This window comes from Acanthaster planci, linkage group LG07 (genome assembly GCF_054643075.1).
Source record: "Acanthaster planci isolate LZ-2023a linkage group LG07, COTS_SCS, whole genome shotgun sequence".
In the NCBI taxonomy this organism is placed as follows: Eukaryota; Metazoa; Echinodermata; class Asteroidea; order Valvatida; family Acanthasteridae; genus Acanthaster; species Acanthaster planci.
The window spans coordinates 2,831,559-2,851,630 of NC_141783.1; the positions used below are offsets into that span (position 1 = coordinate 2,831,559).

At 41.2% G+C, this 20,072-nt stretch overlaps 2 protein-coding genes across 2 annotated transcripts in view; one reads left to right on the forward strand and one right to left on the reverse strand.

Annotated features, from left to right (window-relative positions):
* LOC110979724 (ras-related C3 botulinum toxin substrate 1-like) overlaps window positions 1-9,506 on the forward strand; it is a 35,510-nt gene extending 26,004 nt beyond the window's left edge. The window contains exon 6 of the mRNA XM_022235765.2: window positions 1,850-9,506. Within this exon, the coding sequence (XP_022091457.1) occupies window positions 1,850-2,008 (159 nt within the window). The 3' untranslated portion in view covers window positions 2,009-9,506. The remainder of the gene's footprint in view (window positions 1-1,849) is intronic.
* Window positions 9,507-9,917: 411 nt separating this feature from the next.
* Window positions 9,918-20,072, reverse strand: part of LOC110979701 (ras-related C3 botulinum toxin substrate 1) — a 29,324-nt gene continuing 19,169 nt past the window's right edge. Inside the window, exons 3-5 of the mRNA XM_022235733.2 lie at window positions 17,986-18,103; window positions 16,900-17,097; window positions 9,918-14,393 (exon numbers count right to left, since the gene is read on the reverse strand). Coding sequence (XP_022091425.1) covers window positions 14,238-14,393; window positions 16,900-17,097; window positions 17,986-18,103 — 472 coding nt within the window. The 3' untranslated portion in view covers window positions 9,918-14,237. The remainder of the gene's footprint in view (window positions 14,394-16,899; window positions 17,098-17,985; window positions 18,104-20,072) is intronic.

A 20,072-nucleotide genomic window follows, 5' to 3' on the forward strand; every position in this document is an offset into this window, starting at 1 on the left:
TAGCAACTTGGGCGGTCTTCTTTGCTTCAACCTGCTTCTAATCCATTGACATCATATGAAAAATCTGGACTCACAATGCCTGGTTACCGACTGAATCCACCGGCGGTCATTTTACCATGCCAAATACAAAGCGATAAAATTGTATTGATGCCACGAATGAATTTGGTCAAAAATGCCTTCGCTTTCGGCATTGTAAGATGGCCGCCAGTGGTTTCAATGACCATTGTGTGCTGATTAAGGGCATTACAGATTTTTTAGATGAAATCAGTGTCTTTTTACCCTTTTTTCATTGTACATTTTCAATTTGGGGGGGGACGTCCATGCCCTTCATACTTAAAAGAGGAACGAGAAATCAAGACCTAAGCCACTGTTCAATCATCGCTCCTTCTCTTGAACTGATCTACAGCCTTGCCTCCAATTTTTTGTCCCAGAAGGAACTTTCTCTGTGAAACATTGTTTAGGAGCAGAAGATGTGGGTTTGTGATCCATGTGGGCCACACCACATACACAAACACTGGTTCATGGCACAGAGAACACACGACATGTTTTCATCAGGATGTGCACAAAACCGTTTGACCTTTGCTTATACATGTCAAGTGCACTAAGGAAGTGATATCCACGGCCCCTTCTTGTCGCCATTGACAGGGTGCCTTTGATCAGAGTTAACTGATTTCGTGCAGAAGTACAATGCCATTGGTAAAAGTGGGAAACACTACTATAAGGTATGCAGTGATTCTTAGCAAGTGGTAGTGTCACATGGGAACCAGTGAAGTAAGAGCAGTTACCTCTTAACTGGTCCCTGCCTGTGATTGCAGACGTCTTGACTGTAATTGTAGGAATGGACACCAGCCTATTTGAGCAAAATTCTCCCTGGTATGCATTGACTGTAAAATGTAATCAGATGAATTGTGCATGTGAACCAGTGAAATGTAAGTACACCTGTATGCCCAGTAGTAAAGCTTCACAGTGCCCCCTCTAGTCAGTGCATGTAGCCCATGGATAAAGCATGGGACAAATGTATGGTCACCAGTATTGAAAATGTTGAAAGCTAAGCAGTACTGTGCAAGGAACTGCTTCACTCTATGAGCCCCGAGCACGACCAAGAGAGGGCGATTTTCCTTGTAACAGAGGCTCCCTTGGTAGGAACTGCACTTTGCTCGTTTACAAACGACTATGAAATAAGTCTATCGACAAGAATATAATATCGAATAACCAAGAGCTCGGCAATCACGTATTTCAGAGCACTGATTTGATATTATATTCTTGTCAATATTTTGTTCACGATGCTACGCAGCCCTTCCATATTTCTATGAATAAGTGTGTTGGAGTCACGTAGCTACCAACAAAAATGAACACTCCCAACCAACACGGCCCTTTTTCAACCGACGAGGGGGGTGGATAGTGTTTCTCGTTGCTGTCTGGCATTGACAACAGGAGGTACTGTATATATTGCAGTGAATTAAGCTTAAGATACCCACTCTGAGTTGAAGTGCACCCTCTCTGGCAGAGGAAACGTGATGATTGGAAATTCCAACTGGGCTTATGCTCGTGCCCAGTGCACACCCAAAAACCATACATTCAAACAGAAACTGGTCGCGCACGCTCATTTGGTACATGTAGCTGCACCAAACCAGTACAAAAAACTGCGCGTGACCGCGATGGGTTCCCACTAAGGGCACCGTCTTTGCTATGTAAAAGCACGCCCTCCCTCCTTCACGCCTGGAGGCGGATAGAGTGACAAAGTCTTCTGACACACCACACATCATGTTTTGTGGCATCAGGAGTTGTCTTTGAAATAGTTTGATATTTGTGAAGTTTGACATGGGTGCACCGTATTGTCTGTCCACAGGGCATTCAGATGAATAAGGAAATCGGTGGTGTCAAGTATCTAGAGTGCTCAGCGCTGACGCAGAAGGGGCTCAAGATGGTCTTTGAGGAAGCGATACGAGTCGTCCTGTACCCGCCCAAAATGCCCAAGAAGAAGAAACACACCTGCCTGGTGCTATGAAGTGCCATCCATTGTAGAATAGCTGTATGTAGCGCTGGAGCCTGACTTCATTGGTTTGATCTTTTTTTTTCACTGCAATGAAAAAGCCTCGGCCTTCTTCTCGTAGGCTGAGTCACCTGTGGACTCTATCACAAGTGGGTAACTGGTGGGACAATATGTAGTTGTATGGGACAGTGCATGACAAAATCACTCAGCATGGGAATAAGGTTGAGAGTGAGTGTTTATCTTTTGGACTCTGGAGGGCGCTCTGTGATTCATCAGGTGCTTCAGTAAGGAAACATGATCGAGGGCTTTGTCGTTGACTGTGGATTAGGTCACGACGTATGTTGCACCTTTGCTGCGGTTTTAAAGTGTAAAAGACATAATGTCAGCAACGTTCAAAAGACCCTTTAATAGTCGCTTTTCTTTATGTACACCTTCCTTTGATGGCTGGATGGATCTTGTCTCACTTCACTGTCTTAGGAAAGTGTTGGTGTAAACAGAACACATTTCAGTTCTATTGTCACAACCAGGACTCACACTTAACCATTTTTTATGCATGGACATTGCTAACCAGAGATGAAACCAACCTCCATAGACCTTTATCGTGATTCTACCATGTTTGTCATTCTCCCTGTTGCCCCCATGGCAATAGTAATGCAACTTCACCTGTTGATAAAAGGGAACTGACTATTTTGCCTTCCAGCCTCAGTTATATTGAATTTAATGGTGGGAAAGCAAGATGGCAGCCCCATGACAGAGGTCTATAGGCTGCTGTGAATATCCAACTGGACTGTTGTTTACTAGCATTTGTTTAGTCACACTGTTGTCAATAGTGATTCCAGGCCGTTTTCCAATACTCAACTTAGGCTCCGTCTCAGGCTTCAACTGTTTTTTACTAGCTGCCTTTGAAGCTGTAAGCGCAGTAATCAGTCTAATAAAGCCACAGAACATCAAATAAGATGCAAGAGAGCCACAAATTACAGTGATCCAATGTAATTTAAATGCTTCAGGCCCACAATCAGGGATTGGTTTTGGGAACGAAGACGGAGATGAATTGGAGTATTGGAGAACGGCCCCAGATAGAACTACTTCAAAGCAGCCCGTATGTTCAGTGTTTTGATTGGGTGGGTTACAGTGTAAGCCATGTTCAGTTTATGACACACTTTGTGGGGAATACCTGATACTGTAGACAACAAGGCGCATTGAGGACAAAGCCTTGTCCTCAGTTCTAGCTACCGCTACATCAAAGAGCGCCCTCGATTGTTTAAATCAAAGTATGATTTTTTGTATAAATATTTCACAGATTTGAGTTTGTAAAAACAGCTGAGGTTATTTCAGGTACATACATATTACATGTACATGGGCTGACCTGTAAATTGGTTTGTAGGGTAAGGAATACTTTTGGTTGGGACTTCGTGCGCAATGCTGGGTTGTACGATATCAGAGTTACGTAGGAGAAACACACTGGGCCCATACAAATGATCCTCCCATTCAGTCACAAAACAAATTGTAGCGTACCAAAGTGTGACATCATTTTGAACCAGCAAGTGTAGTGCAGGGAAGTGGAGCGTGCCGGCATGTTGGTTCAAGGCATTCGCCGTTTCTCGTGCTGATGTCTTGAACACATATGATTGCTCGTGTGATGCATTCACTGCGGCACGCTGTTGTGTAATTCGGAGTGCAAACGTAGATGCCATTTCTGCATGGTACTATGTCATGCGACAACTTGCTAAGCTCACAGGTGCATGGGTGCACCGCAATAATGATAACTCCTTGGATTGGTCAAGAACTGACCATTCAAAAAACCTTGCACATGGTTCCTTGTTCTTTCAGGCTACCTGTAATCATACAGACTCCACTCAACTGTAACTCTTATTTGGGTTACACAGGGAATCTGTTGGTTGGCCTTTGTTTCCTAAGTTTTTTTTACTGTTTCGCATTTACACAAATTAGTGATAGCGATAATACTGTCTGGTTATTTTTAACGTCTGAGAATCGTTACCGTCTGACATACTGAATATTGCAATAGAAATGGGCTGTTTTTAAGTTGGACCCTTGCATAGGGCAAAATTTGCGTTGGCACTGCCAAGAACTTGCTATTAACTGCCTTGTGAGACACTATGGTTATCACTAGGCTGCCCCATTGACATAACCATATGCAGCTGTGAAAATGCCAAATATTTATCGAGGGAATATTTTTTAAATAGCCCCACCTTAACAAAAATAACCAAATCCTTGCTCATTGCTACATTTGTGTGTGTCAACATTGCTTAAACCATTAAGGAGATCCAGTGTTCAAGATCTTAAGCCAAGAGTTGTGTCAAGTCAAACGAGGGCGCTGTTCATATCTTGTGGACTCTGGCATACCACAAGAAGCATGCATATTGTGTTTGACCTGGAGTACATTTCAGATAATTTAAAGTGTGCCTAGATGCCTGGACATAAGGTCAGGTGGACACAATAGGAGAGCACTATTTGCTTTGGGCAAATCTGTTGTGTTTGCTCCAAATTTACCCCCTTATCCTCCGAGCTTCAGAAAAGACTAGTTGTATCAAGTGTTCATGTAATCCTTGCTACATTTGCAGGGAAAGTAGCCTTGACTCAAGTTGGACTTTGAATTGTTCAATCCGTGTGCATAATGATCCTCGAGCTGGACCAAGAGAGGGCGCCATTTCCTAAGCAGTGAATGCACCTTTGTTACTAACTGCACACTGCTGGTTCACGAAGATTAGTAGTAAACGCAAGCATTGCTGTCGCATCGCTACCAACAAAATGAATACTCCTGACCAACATGGCTCTTTTCAACGGAGGAAGGGGTGCTTCTGCTCGAGCTCGGTAGATAATATGTGGGACTGATTGTGCTTTTTAATGGCTGTGGTTTACTTGTATATAGGACGCCCTTATATGGTTATGCTCGGCGATCCGGCATCAACATGTGATGGCATCAGGGTCAGTTAAGGGATTCTCAACTAACATAGGGGAGTGCCTGTGAGTGAGGGCAGTGCATGACATGGGCCTACATGTCTCCACAAGGAACACAGGCCATAGTATCAAGATCAGCATTACTACAAGATCCTGACTTGAGTCAAGTCTACAGGGAAAGTTGATTTACATTTACATGTATGTACATGTTTTCATGACAGTACACAATCCAAGGGTCGCTCACTTTTGGAAAGTCCCAAGACCAAACATTTGTTTAACTCAATGTCAAGAATAGCGAAAGTAGGGATTGATTTTCAAGATAAAATAAATACACGTACAGCAGAACCAGCCTCCGATTGAAGCTGATCCCTGGATTGTTTCATTAATCCAAGGCTCTAGTGAAAGAAAATGGGATGTTCCATTGTCACCAAGGGGAATAAACCATGAGACAAGTGAGACACTCAACATTGTTCCCCATTTTGGCTTTGGCTTACCTTGGTAGGACCAGAAAGTGAAAATGAGGTTCGAGTCAGATGTTTTGGAGTGAGAAGGTGCTATTTTTTGACCTTTATTATTGCTCTTCCATATTAATTGATTTCATGTTATTCAAAAGTTTTTCACAGTAGTAAAATTGATAACACATCACAGGTTGTTAGGCTGACAACTGCTGTTTAGTCCAAAGTCATTCGTGTTCCAGAAGTCAAAACATTGTGTTATTCACCCAAATGTATTCTCCTGCATAACCCAAATATTCATAAATAAGGCCGTTATACTTTTTGTATTTCTGGGAGAAGCAGATAAAGATTATTAGATGAAAGTCTGCGTGGCTTCAGATTTAAGAATGTATATGACATGCTCTTGAATAAAGTAGCACCTCAGTACCATCTGTTTTCACCGGTCACTCACCAGGGATTCTATAGACACCTTTGTAGCCAGTTAGTTACTGTAAACTACAAAGATTTAACTCTCTCAGGCTGTCTAGCTACAACTGAATTTTGCCCCAACCTGGGGCACATGTACATACTTCTATATATAGTAAGGACTGAATGAACAAACTGATGTAATATACTGTAGTATTCCATTTACTCTATTGCTGTGATTGACTGACTGATTGATCGATTGATTGATTGACTGATTGATTGATCAATTGATTGGTCAGATTGGATATTGGTTTTCAGAATTTTTCTAATTGATTTGCTGAAGGTTTTGTAAAAGTAGAGCTTTATTTCCTACTCTGGTTCTGACTAAAGACAGGTGGGTAACACAACTCTTCACGCCCACGACAAGCTGCAGTTACCACAGCACTGCTGAAAAACCCTGAAGGGGGAACCATAAGCTTGCGGGCATCCAAAACAACTATCTGACGCCCAGCTTGTAAAAAAACTGACAAAAATGGTGCTTGTGACGTGGGCAGAAGGAGAGTCTATAGACTCATCCGAGGAGACGCCATACTGCGGTGGCATCGCGCTCACACCCACATTCCTGATCTTGAGACGCGCGTGCTTTCGGCAAATCGCGACACCCTATTGGTCAATGTGGCATGTCAGGCGCACGTGCTACCTATTAACACACGTTGTGCCATCGCAGTAATGGCTTCTAATTCTGGTTCTCGAATTATACTATAGGTAGGCAGGGTTCTAGAACCAATTTTTGTTGGGGGACTAGACCTTTCACATGTGACATGACCTTCAACTTTCGCTACTGCCTTTTCAGTTTTCCATTTTTTTCCCAGGGAGGGGGGCTAAGCCCCCGGCACCCCTGTAGAACCATGCCTGTCTATAGACCTTTTTCCTGTCATGTCACAATCGTGCTGGACTGCCATGTGTTGTGATGGTAATCTACTTATTCAAGATAAATCAAGCATGCAGCATTCGCACAAGTGTTTGTATGTAAGTGAAGCTGCCCATAGGAATGTATGCGGTCACCGTGGCTAAGGCGGTCCACACGTGGGGGTATTGTTTACATCAAGGGCAATCCAGTCACATGGGTGAAACAAAGGTCTATAGGAGTACCACTATGAGTGCTTGCTTGTTGAGTTACATCTGGAATAGAACATGTACCTGTCATGTTATAACTCTGCGGCGTATCCACGTGGGTACCAGGCACAAGGTACCAGTAGCCTCCAGGTGTTGCCCTAGCCTCTGTATTGAAAAAAATACATGTGCACAGAATGGATGGCGAAAGCAAGTGTTACATTTTTTTATGTTATTTTTTATGTTTTATATGACAGTTTCATTTTGTTTTGAAGCCCTGGTACCATTTTGTTAAAATGTAATATTTTGCTATGCACCAGCGTTCAGTTCAAACTTGTCTTGTTTAGTATTTCAAAAGTGCAACAATTAATTCGAAAAGAAAGTAAGTGATTTCTTTCTTTTTGTGAAGTTTTGGGTTGAGGAAGCAGGGTTGACTTAAGCGTGACCCATCCAGGGCTTCTTTGATAAATAAAATGTGTGTAAGCAGCATGCTGTATGGATGCAACCTTTGTAGTATACTTAGGATTATTGTAAATACATATTGAATTGCATGCTGTAGGTATTCACAAAACAAAGTTTTCAACGTATTCCAAATTGTAGGAAAATCAGGAATTCTTGGAAGCAAAACTGATGTTTGTCTTAATCTATGTTTTTTTTTTCAACTGTTGTATTCTGCTCCACTTTTATGGATCCACAAAGGACACATGGTTACTTGCACAGGACAGTTAACTGCAGCAACAGCAGGTTACCAGTGAAAATGTAATATTGTACACTGGCTTGAAACTGGTCCCCTGCCGATGCACGCGGTTACTTGCACAGGACATTTAGCTGCAGCAACAGCAGCTCACCAGTGAACATGTAATATTGTACACTGGCTTGAAACTGGTCCCCTGCCGATGTTTGCTATCCAAGCAGTGTTAATGCTTCTAAAGCTAGCCAAGTGCCTGCTAAACAGTTCAATGAAATCGCATACCTGTACCTTCAGAGACTTGTACTGTCCGAAGCACATGAGCGTCGTGTCGGCAAATTTTAAGCGTAATTTGTGGATTACCTCCTAAGTTGCTGGATTTTTGCATTACCCACTCGTCTCCAAGACAATTGTGCACACAAATCTGCGACACACAACTAGTTATTTTTACCCTGATTTGAGACTAGTAAACACCCAGTAAGATGTTGATCAAACTAATGTCTGCCCTTGATGGGAAAGGATTTAATACGGTAACATAAGCTACGCAAAGATCAATGTATGTATGTATGTATGTATGTATGTATGTATGTATGTACAAATAAGCAAGGTATAAAGTCCCAATTACATTTGTGCCTTTTATTTTTGGGTAAAACTGCTAGCTGCAACAGAAACTTCGGGCTTAATAGTAGTGCCACACAAGCCAATGAGGAATGGTTAGCCACTGGCTTCCATTGGTAGATGCAGTATTGCTAGCCACAGCCACAATAGATCATTTATATTGATATTATATTTTAAGTATATTTGTAATATACTTTCAATGTAGCACCCCATCGCAGATAAGGAAGAGACAGGCTGGTGGTACAACTTCCAACTTGGCACACAGTGCAAAGACTCTACGTTTCAATAAAAACCGGGCATGTACTTATACCATATTCTTTGTACAACCCACACCAAAGGTGCATGAACGTGTACATTGTAAATGTATGTTTCATCAGAGAGGTCATTTCTATGTAGAGACACACCCATCTCTTTAAGTGGATGGTTGTGGACTGTATGTGAGGAAGGCTCTCTGACTCGTTTAGGCAAGCATTGACACACAGCTATAGTTGTGGGGTAATTTCCTTTGTTCTTGTGTACAAAACTCCCACACAACACGCAAAAATTTTCAAATCACTCCCATTTGAACCAGATTCTCTGTCTTACTTTGCAAATTCGACTGAACGTCCCTTATTCAAAATACTTCATTTTGCGACGGATGAGTGGCGCTTGGAAATTCCTCCTTTTTGAGTAAATTTGAAATGTCTATTTTTGTGAAATTCTTGTGGGGGTACCACTTTAGTACCCCACAAGGATCAAAACTGGCCTTGTGGGGTACTTTCCATTGTTCCAGTACCCCACAAGCCCCTCTATACATGTTCATTTCTGCTACCCCTGAATTGTGTGCTTCTGTAGGAAGGTTGAGAGTAATCAATAGCTGTGAGATAAACTTGCAGATAGACCAACCTGTTATATGACAATGTGGGATATGCGCAGTTCTACTCCGTCAAGAGAATAGATTTCATCTTTGCACGCTAATGTCATGGAACCCTTGGGTGTGAAAAAAAGCCATATCTCACATCGCCACTGTATAAAATGATTGTTCTTTGCTGTCTAGCATGCATCACTTTTCTTGACCTACCAGATTGATGTTTTTTTGGGGTCATTGTTGCTCATGATGATTTATTTCAAATGGGATCTCCCAGGTTATGTATGGACGACATATGTGCTTGTAGTTTTGTTGATATGGCTCAAAGCCTCCATTAGGCAGGAATTTGTAAACTTACAGAAATCTTTGTATATATATTCCAATACTCCAAGAACTTCCTTCCTGTTTAGTGTTCAACACACTGTCATTTTGTTTCCAATAAATTGAATCTCTCAACATCTCTCTCAACATATTTGTTTACCTGTTTTGTCTGGTTTTTTTTTTCATTTTGCTGCTTTGCAGGCGTGCCCAGGCTGGGGGATGATTTTTATTGGAAAATTTGGAAATTTGGTTGTGAGGACAAGCATTTGTCCTCATAAGAAATTCACCCCCATAATAACAGATATTCAACAGGTGTGCAGTGCTCAAAACTACAGTGCTTGTGAGCATGCATGTTTGCATAATTCGTGTTCTTTGCACGTTGCATTACTGAAGTACGTGCAGATGTACATGTAATAGCATTTTGGCTTGCTGGTCAAAGAAAAGGATTTGAGATGAGATGTCCGAGGCCTAGAATTGGAATGTTACGAGAAGGCTCTGTTCAGTTACTAACTTCAACCTCACACCAAGAAGCACAAAGAAAACACACTTTGCAGACAATTTATTATCAAATGATTTTTTTTAATATACAATATTTCACTTCAACAAAATTAACCGTGTGTGGATTCCAATAAGAATATTCCATTACAATCTGGCTGTATTGATAAGGCTCTTACAAATAAAAAAAAATTTAGGCTCCATCGTTTCCATCGCTGCCTGCACTGACTCTGAAACGCTGACATAGCTAGTTTACAATGCCCCACTGTTCACGCTACTGTATTTTTCTAATCTACAATTACAAGGTTAGTATTTACTTTAATAGCCGACAAAAACTTGATAAGCAATTTGTACATTTTACATGCTCTTCATACATAAAAAGATGATATTTATCATTTCTGTGACTTACAGGGTAGGTGGAATATGCAAATGAGCAAAGGTGTTGTGATGTGTGGAACTACGATTGGCATCATCGTAAAAAACACTGACTACTTGCTGAAAGACCGTGACAGTTGGCTGGTATGGTGACCTGTGAAAGTTTTAACATGATACAATACACGGGTAATACAAGTACAGTATCTCTGTGTAAGCAACAGCTGGCCACTTTGGGATTTGGGAATGAGTGAAGCTTGGTGCTGGTTGCCAATCCCTTCACTGGAATGTGTTAAGGGAACCAGTTTCAACCACTGGAGTAGTAAGATGGAGGACAGTGACTTCACCAAAAGCCTGTCCAGATAGTTTTACATGGATAGAGCAGTGAGGCAGCTCTACAATAAATGAAACTGCTCTTGAGGTCAGGGAACCAGACTGCATCTTGGTATCAAATACAAGAGATTAACCAGCCTTCCCTTTGCAATGTACTTTCCTTGTCTGCATTATACAACCAACAAAATTACACAGGTAATTTAAATTTGAAATTTGGAGCCACTGCAGATGTAGCACAGGCCCTCTTAAATCACAAGGGGACATAATGTGGTAAATTGATCATTGGTAAAAGCTTACATGCATAAATACCTGGAACGGCTTTTCTGTTCCTATTGGTCAAAACGTGTCACATGACTGTGTATTAACATGATAATGCCAGCTGAGAAGTGATAATGCCTGCTGTGGAAATCACCCACTGGAATCTGTGTGCATGTGACGCATCACGTGACGTGCCAAGTTTATTGAAGAGGATTCTGTTGGACAACTTTCAAAAGAAATATACTATAAAATGGACAAGGGTGTTTGGGCAAATGAAAGTAAAATTTCAGAACAAAATCGTTGGAAATTCAACACGGGTTTACTTCTTTTGACGTTCTGAATAAAAAGGTATTAATGAATGGGAATAAATATCTGCTTTGCCAGTCTTCAATGTTTTTAAGACCTTGCTCAGGAGAACGAATGTTGATAATGCCCGAGCTGCGGGCGAGGGAATTAGTCGCGTCCATTCTCAAGCACATATTTATTCCCTTATCAGAAATGCACTACAATACGGGCGATTCACAATAGTGCGCCACCAAGAGTTTGCATCGCATTGGCCAATCATAGCGCGCAAAATTTCGCGCATTGTAATTGGCCAATGCGTTGTAAACTCTTGGTGGTGCACTATTGTGAAATGGCCGTATTGAAGATGGAATTGGTTAAATGCTGCCTCGTGCTACAGGATTTTTCAATTTCAGATCCAAGGTCATTTAAGCCAGGGACTAAGAAAGCAATATCTTGCACAACTTTACACAACTTGAGCAACCATTTGCATCTTCCACAATGGCTGAATTACAGGGACTGGCTTTTTTTTCTGTATATTAATTTGAAATGTTGTCTAAGACCTTATTTTCAGAAACATTCCTGGTCAGGTAGTTGTTGGTTGATTTTTTTTTAATGTTCCCTGGCCATGACCCCAGAACTTTTCTGTGCCTTTTTAATTTAATGACTAATATTTATAAAATACAGATGTGAAGAATCGGCACATCTTTACCAAATCCTTATTTGTTCCACTGAGATGAGAAACTAACCTACTCAACAGACGAATTTCTTTTCCACAGTTATACTCACACGAAAAGTAGTCTTCAACTTAACCCTCGTTTTGTTAGAGCAAGGCTCAAACAAAGGATCAACCAAATGTTACCAGGGCAAGGTTTTAGGAATTACTTTTCATCATTTCATTCACAAGACCCTCCTCAAAATCATTTCAATTTCTCACGGAAAAATTACAAACGTCTACCGTCAAATATGCCCCAAGCCTTGTTCACCTGCAGATTTCATTACTTTTTATTGGTAATTCTTTGTTTTTTTGTACAAAGCCTACAATAAACGGTGTAAAAACGGCTAACCATACCTCTAGCACAATATGTACAGAAGAGAGCGTATCCATCGTTTAAGCTATGATTACAAAGATCTATAATTATTTCCATATTGAACTGTGATAAATATACGCATGAGATATCAAAACATACAAATGGTATGCTGAACTTCGATTTTCATCCCCAAAAAGTCAAAACACCCAACAGCAATTGCAAGCCACAAAAACACAAGAGAAACCAAATCCCCCCTAAAAATCTCAGATTCTTATTATAACTTCTTATTACAAGTATAATTTTCATACAACGTAATAATTTTTACCTACAAAGTAATAACTAAGTCATCTCTGTGGAATTTCTGTTGTACATTTCGCTCAGAACACCCTACAAAAGATTCAAACAATTAATTTTTCCCTGCTTAAAAACCAAACATCTTGTAATATCTCAAAAATCAAAAGATGGTTTTTCAGTGCATTATAAGAATTTCTTCATCCTGGAAGGATCTTTCTCAATTGATTATAGGAGCAATTCGGAGACTCCATCTGTTGCTGATGTTTTGCCACAAAGTCTTTAAAGAAAAAATCTGCGGCTGGAAGGACCAGTCAGATTCATCACAACCACAGAATATGAATTGCCAATGAAAAACAATTGGTTACTGCTCGTTACTACATGCAGAAAATTCACAGAAAGACATTACTGTGTATGTTGACAGAACTGTTTATGGGAACTGACACACTGCCGTACTTATGTGCTCTGTGAATTCTAAACTATATTAGTTTTTTTACTGCTGAATTTATGCCAAAGAAGTGATTTTTTTTTTGAAAGCTCAAAAATGTTTGGTCCGTACACTTACAGAAAGTCCGTCCGCTTTGAACCGTTTGAAACGATAGAACTAAAGTTAACATTTCCCACTGTAGAGGTAGAGAAAGTATCCATCCAGAGAACAAACGCGCCACTCTGGGTTGTATTTGACAGAAGTCAAGTGCTACTGACTGTCAAAGAATTTCAGTCCAAGTTGACGTAAAAACAGGCCAGCATCCATGCGCATGCAATATCTATGCCGAACAGGGCTGTCCATTATGTGGGATCGCTCTCATACACTGAAATGCAACTTCTGTTGCTTTCTTGGGATCGGATAGGGCGTTTTGATGGGTTGGTTAAAAAAAAAAGTACACTGTGAATTGGAAAAACAAAACAAAACAGAAATGTTCATTATCACGGTGAGAGCGCCAATGCAATATGCGAACACTCGCTGCAAGAATAAAGCTAGATTCTAACACGACATGGCTGTGCACGGCTGCAACACATCCACTGCAATGTCTGTTACAACAGGGGCCCGTCATCTCTTGCGACGGATCTACGGAACTTGTGTCGGCTGCAATGGATGCAAAATCCGTTTACAGTGAATGCAACTCACTTGTTACAATGCGTGCAGAATGTCTGTTGCTATGGAAGGATCGCATCTGTTGCTATGGATGCAGTACATAATGGATGCAACATACACGCTGCACTCATGGTAATGTAGAATGCAAGATATACATGTATATTGTGTGGATGCGACATACATCCCGAATATGTTTAGACTTAGATTGTCTTCATTCATCCCAAGAGACAAATGACATCTTGCACTTTCCTTTCTAAGGGCCACTATAAAAACCAATGTCTAATGGTGATGGAGCTGAGTTTTGACAAGTTCCAGTCTGCCGAATTCCAACCAGTGAGTACTAGAATTCTGCCATTACTGACCCTGGGGGACTAAACATTACTTTCATATCTAGAAAAAGAAAAGCCTACCAAATATCAACATTACGAGAGTGATCGGTTTAGAAAGACGGCTTCACTGCTGTCCCAGCTAATCCAACGGAGACAATCTGTGACACACGCCAAATTAAAACAGCATCAAAAATGCAATCTCTGAAGCTGTAAGTCCACCGCGATCCGAATTTCCAAATGTTAATGACTGTAGCCCCGTATTACAAAAAATGATAGCCCCGTCTCAACCAACCCACCTGACCGCGCTTCTTGCCGTCTTGTTTGGGGGTTTTTGTAAGACAAGCGGGGCAAATTGGTTAAAAAAAAAAGCGAGCGAGGAAAGCAGGCTGAGTTACAATAGGTTGCAGCCTTTCTTCTTTTTGACCTGCTTGGGAGGGCACAGCACGGCTCGGATGGCCTCGTCAAACACCGTCTTCAGTCCCTTTTGCGTCAGGGCGGAGCACTCCAAGAACTTGACCGCGTTGATCTCCTTGCACATTTGTAGCCCCTGTGGTGACGGCAAAAAAATGCTGACTTTGAACTTTTTGTTGATTATCAAACATTTCTGAGAAGTCAAATCAACAGACTGCAGCGTCTAATCATTTATAGTATTTAAGTCTTTCTGGTAATGACACCAAGGATTCCTCAAAAGCACCCTAGGCACTGCAGCTCAAAAGTCTGAAGAGACCTGTAGTGAGGAGACAGTGAGAAGAAACTACAGTTTTAGCGGTGGGAGGAAAACCCCCCGAGGAATATTCCGAGTAAAACTCACGAAATCAGGTAGGGAAAGAAAACCCATTCCACATGTGAACCGAGCTGGGAATCGAACCCTATGGAGTTTCATAGACTGGTCATCCTATTCCATAGGGTTATCCTATTCCATAGGATAAGCAGTCCAATGGAAACATTGAGCCATTACGCTATGGTAAAGAGAAAAACTGATACGCATCAAGATTATCTCAAGACCAGATATCAGACCAGTCACAAGTAACAGGGTGAACAATGACAAAGAGCTTGTGACATGAATTCTGACTGGAGGTCTTGTGTTGGTCTTGTGATGGGTTTGTAGGGTCTTATGATAGTCATAAGAAATCTAGCCAACAACAGCTTAATACACACATACTTTCAAGTAAACATTCAACGTCCAAATGTGCTTTTTAGTGGTGAAAATCTTACCAAGATCTTTATAAGACCTTGTCCCGATCACTTCAATATCACTTATCCATTTAGAATACTGATTTCTAAATCCTACTTGAACAACCAATCAAAAATATTTTCCATGCTTGAGTGAAAGCAGCGTAAATATTTCCTCAATGCATACTGGACTTGACTCAGATCTAACATTCCATTAGATTAGCAGTCAAGAGCAGATGGGGGGGGGAACACGGGACCAAGTCCTCCTCCCAGAAATTGAACATTTTGTTTGAAAATGAGAAAAGGGCGATTTGTGGGGTCTATTTCATTTCCCATCCTTCCCAAAGAGTGTCAAAAAGCCCCGAGTGTAGCCTCACCTCTCAGAAAGGCATTAACAGATTACACCAAAAAATTCCCAATTTTTGTCCCCCCCCCAAAAAAAACCCCAAGCTTGGTCCCTCCCCTGAAAATGTGGTTCTGGATCCATCCTTGTAGGCAGGTGTACAAGGTATCAGCATAGAGGAAGGACACAGAAGGAGTTTGAACTGCCCGGGCTGTAACATCTGGCCAATAACCGCTTTCGGGCATGCCTCGTATGTGCATAGCCAGAGCGTAGCGAACGCTTGCTACGCACCATCTGTTTCACAACCACAAAACCCCTTTGTACCCTGTGATCGCCACCGCAATTTGTCGCTGGTAATCCACATCCTTAAAACTTTGTGCACTGAGGTATAGGAAATTGAATACTCATGCCTTTGTTGGTACTTGGTATGATCTCATGACAACATTAAATTTAAATATGCAGTTGCTTGCATTGCGCCATGTGCCCTAAATCTATATGTGCAGTCTTAGCCCTTAATGAGCTCTTTCTTCTGGAGTTATTTTGCGAATAAATAGCCGGGTTGTTTAAAGATTTTGTGTCTTCTTTGAATCATTTTTATTATGGCATTTGTACAAAAGCGTATTTTATGAGATTTCACGATCACTCCTGGTGATGAAATAGCACATTTTGTTACTAATGAACTTAGCTTCCCTGTAAATGTCAACATTCTGTTGGCCAGTCTGAGCCAATTCGCACCAAGTTTTTGAACACTGATGTATTGGAGGGAGGAGAATAAAATTACAAGCTTTGCATGGATAATGGAACAGTGTATCAAAATTTTAAAAGTTTATTTACCATGGCAAAATATCAGGGATTTTTCTCTCTCTATTTCCTGGTCACAGCGATAATTTATATTTAATTGCCAGCAAAAACTACAAGTATTGCTAAGATATTACCGACCCCGCTTGTCCGGCTAAGATGTGATGTGGGCAGTAATCAGGCATTTTTGGAGTGTTTTCTATTCTTTGTCTGACTCGGCAGCGACCACCATTGAACACTTTGAAGTGCCAGAGTTGCAACTTCTTCTGTGTCCTTTATGGTATCAGAAAGATCTTGGAAAAGATCCCAACCGCAAGTGCCGAGTTCAATCAGTGGCAGTTTGCCTGGTGCCCTGGTATACATCTCATGCGTAGGTCACCAGTCAATATCAACCACTGGTTGACAACAGACTGACCGTGCACACTTAGTCATGTGACCTATACACATAGGCTTCAGAGGGAAATTAGTAACTATGGGCCTCGAGCCAGACCAAGAGAGGCCACTATTTTCTTAACAATGGAGGCTACTTTGGTCGGAACTGAACTTCGCTGGTTCAAGAACGATGGTCACGGTCACATCGCTGACAACAAAATGAACGCTCCCAATCAATACGACTCTTTCCAACTGATAAGGAGGTGCTTCTGCTCGAGGCAGATAGGTCACATGACTTTGTGAGCACAGTCTGTCCTAACCGGATTAGCCCAGGACAGCCTAGCCAAAATCCAGCCCTGCGACTGACCTGGGTGTAGGTGATTGGGGACAGCCGCTTCTCCTTCAGCTTCTCGATGGCCTCCTTGTCATCCCGCAGGTCCAGCTTGGTGCCCACCAGGATGATGGGCGTGTTGGGGCAGTGGTGGGTGACCTCGGGGTTCCACTTTGCCCGGACGTTCTCAAAGGAGGCGGGGCTCATCAGGGAGAAGCAGATAAGGAAGACATCCTGTGGAAGTGGGGGAGGGGACGAGACGCAGAAACTAAGACAATACAGCCTATAGGATTTTCTATAAATTAATGAAAATCAATGGAAACAAAGTCTAAAATGCTTCAGAACGATGACACAATGTATATCCAGGCCTTGAACATCTAAGCTTTTCAGCCAGCCCACTGGGCAAGTTAACCTATTTTTTTACTGGCCTTTCTTTCAGGAATTTCTGCTTGTCCACTGGGATTTTTTTAGCAAAAATATCTTTGACTGGCTTTTCCAATGTTAGTGTGCAGTCTTGCTGTCAAAGCCGAAATGCGAAGGATTCAAAACAGTAACAATTAAATAACAAACAACACGTACAATCAAACTTTCAAATGAGTGGGTAATTCTTAACTACCTCACAAGGCAAGTACAATGTACACGAATGCATCTCACAAGCCCTCCACAATTTTTACAAGAATTACACACCAGTCTTGGTGCCGAAGTCGAGGCTTGCATGATATCTGAAAATTTGGACCTTTTTTGTTGATGCATTCTTGTCTTTTAGTAACTTATTGAGACTTGCAAAAGAACAGCTTTTGCCAAATGCCTCCTTGCAAAAAATACCAATTTCTTTTCGCTCTGACATCATTAAAAAAATTAAATAAAAGCATTTGGGAGTACAAAAACAAAAATCGGTTTGCTTCTTCTTCGGCTAAATGCTTTCATAATTTGCATAACTACATCATGAAGTGTAACTCTTACACAGCTAAAATATCCAAAGAAAATCTCTGGACGAATTACAACCGAAACCAATTCCTGGTTATGAATGCCACAACATACCCCAGGCAAGTCTCAATCACTTAAAAACAAACGCAGCGCGTACTGATGCATTGTACCAAAGATGAAAAAGTTCTGGCTTACTGTCTGTGGATACGAAAGTGGCCGAAGTCTGTCGTAGTCTTCCTGTCCCGCCGTATCCCACAATCCTAAGTTAATTGGCTTGCCGTCCACCATCACATTGGCAGAGTAGTTGTCAAACCTACAAGTTTGATATCAAAAGGGAAAAATTAAGAGATTATTCACTGCAATCCACGGAGCACCACACTTACAAAAAATATGAAGACAAGGGTATAAAAACTGACACTGAAAATGAATAATTAAAAATGAACAAGAAACGATTTTATACTTCAGTGAATGCACATTTGTCACATTTACTAATTTTTGCAAGGAATGCCCGACATTAATGCATTAATGTTTATAAAATACGGTACAAGTTTGTAGTTTAAGCTTCTCTGGAACTGTACACAATTGTTGAGGCACTGCAAAGCAAATACTGATGAGCAGGGACCTTTTTTTTCACGCACCGAATATCTACTGGTAACCGAGTAGTGAACTATTGCACCTGTACATGTGCATGCATGAACATGTGGCCTCTGCTTGTAATATACAGAGCACTGATTACATACATTCCCTTAGCTATGATTTGGGAATATATATGTGCGCCCCAAGACTCATCACTTCTGAAGGCTAGTCTACTATACCACGTGAAATACATGTAGTCAATATCTGTACATACATGTACCTGTACATAACAGCTGCACTACAGATTCTGTATCTTGATTGGCCAAAAAGATAGTCACATGGCATAAATAATTCCAACTAAAGCTACCACACCCATAGAAACTGAAGAACTGACCACTGGCACCGTATGCAAATGCATAATATTGGCATGCGCCCTGTGCATCGAGCGCATTCCACAGAGCTACGCTACGGAACTGGGTTCAAACATTTTGCGAAGAAGTACATTGTACCCCCGGTAGTTTGAAAAAGCGCCGGTAAATTTTCAAGAAATGTGTTTTTCAAATAGAGGGACATTGTACATTGTACATGTGCACCGTATTGCATGTGTATTGAGATTAAATTAACCAATCAGTGCTAAAATCAAGCAGGCCCTGTGGGACAGGTAAAGACTGATTTATCGCATGGTGTAATGAAACCATCCTCCTGAAGTGATCCACTGAACATTATTTTTCCAAAGGCAAAGTGTAAGGCTCTGTGGGAGAGGTAAAAACTGATTTATCGCATGGTATAATGAAACCATCCTCCTGAAGTGATCCATTGAACATTAATTTTTCCAAAGGCAAAGTGTAAGGCTCTGTGGGAGAGGTAAAAACTGATTTATCGCATGGTGTAATGAAACCATCCTCCTGAAGTGATCCACTGAACATTATTTTTTCCAAAGGCAAAGTGCACATGTGTAAATGACATACATGGTCCATGTACATGTATCACCAAACAAAATAAAATAAAACGTGTCAGCTACAGGGACAGATATGATGACCTCATCTTTCTCCCGGAAGTTGGCGCCAACACATCAGGAACCACCGCTCCAACTGTCCTTGAGCTTCCACCGCCTTGTGTGCAGACTAACTACATATGTACTTTGTTACACTGCATTGTTGAATGTTAAATGTACCTTTAAGGGGCCACAAAGTACATTTCACAGCCCAAATGGTACTGTGTAAACATCCATGCCAAGTATGAAACCCCAGTTTTGTTTGTTTGTTTGTTTTCAGTTTTTTCTTCCCCCACTGTATACAATGTAGACAACATTCATGGCCCAGTGCCGGTACCAGTATGCAGGCATACATGTACATACCATTTGTCTCTCTAGACATTTTAAGGGGGCTGTTCTGGACAACTACGGATCCAACACAAAGTCTGTGCATTTGTTTAATGGCTGTCAGGTGTCAAGCGATAAAAAAAGGCTCCTTTATGAAGTATGATGAGGGTAATTCCATTTGGTAGAACTGAAACTGTCACCATTATTTTGGTCACAAGCACAGTGTGTATTATCAGCATAAATTGAAAATTCTCAGCTAGCCGAAGAAAACAGGGAAGAAAATTGGAGGCAAAAACAAATGCAACATTTTAAAGAATTTACAAAGAAAAACATTTTGAAGTTGTTATCAATAAACTCCCAGCAAGTTTACTTTGAGTGTTGCCTG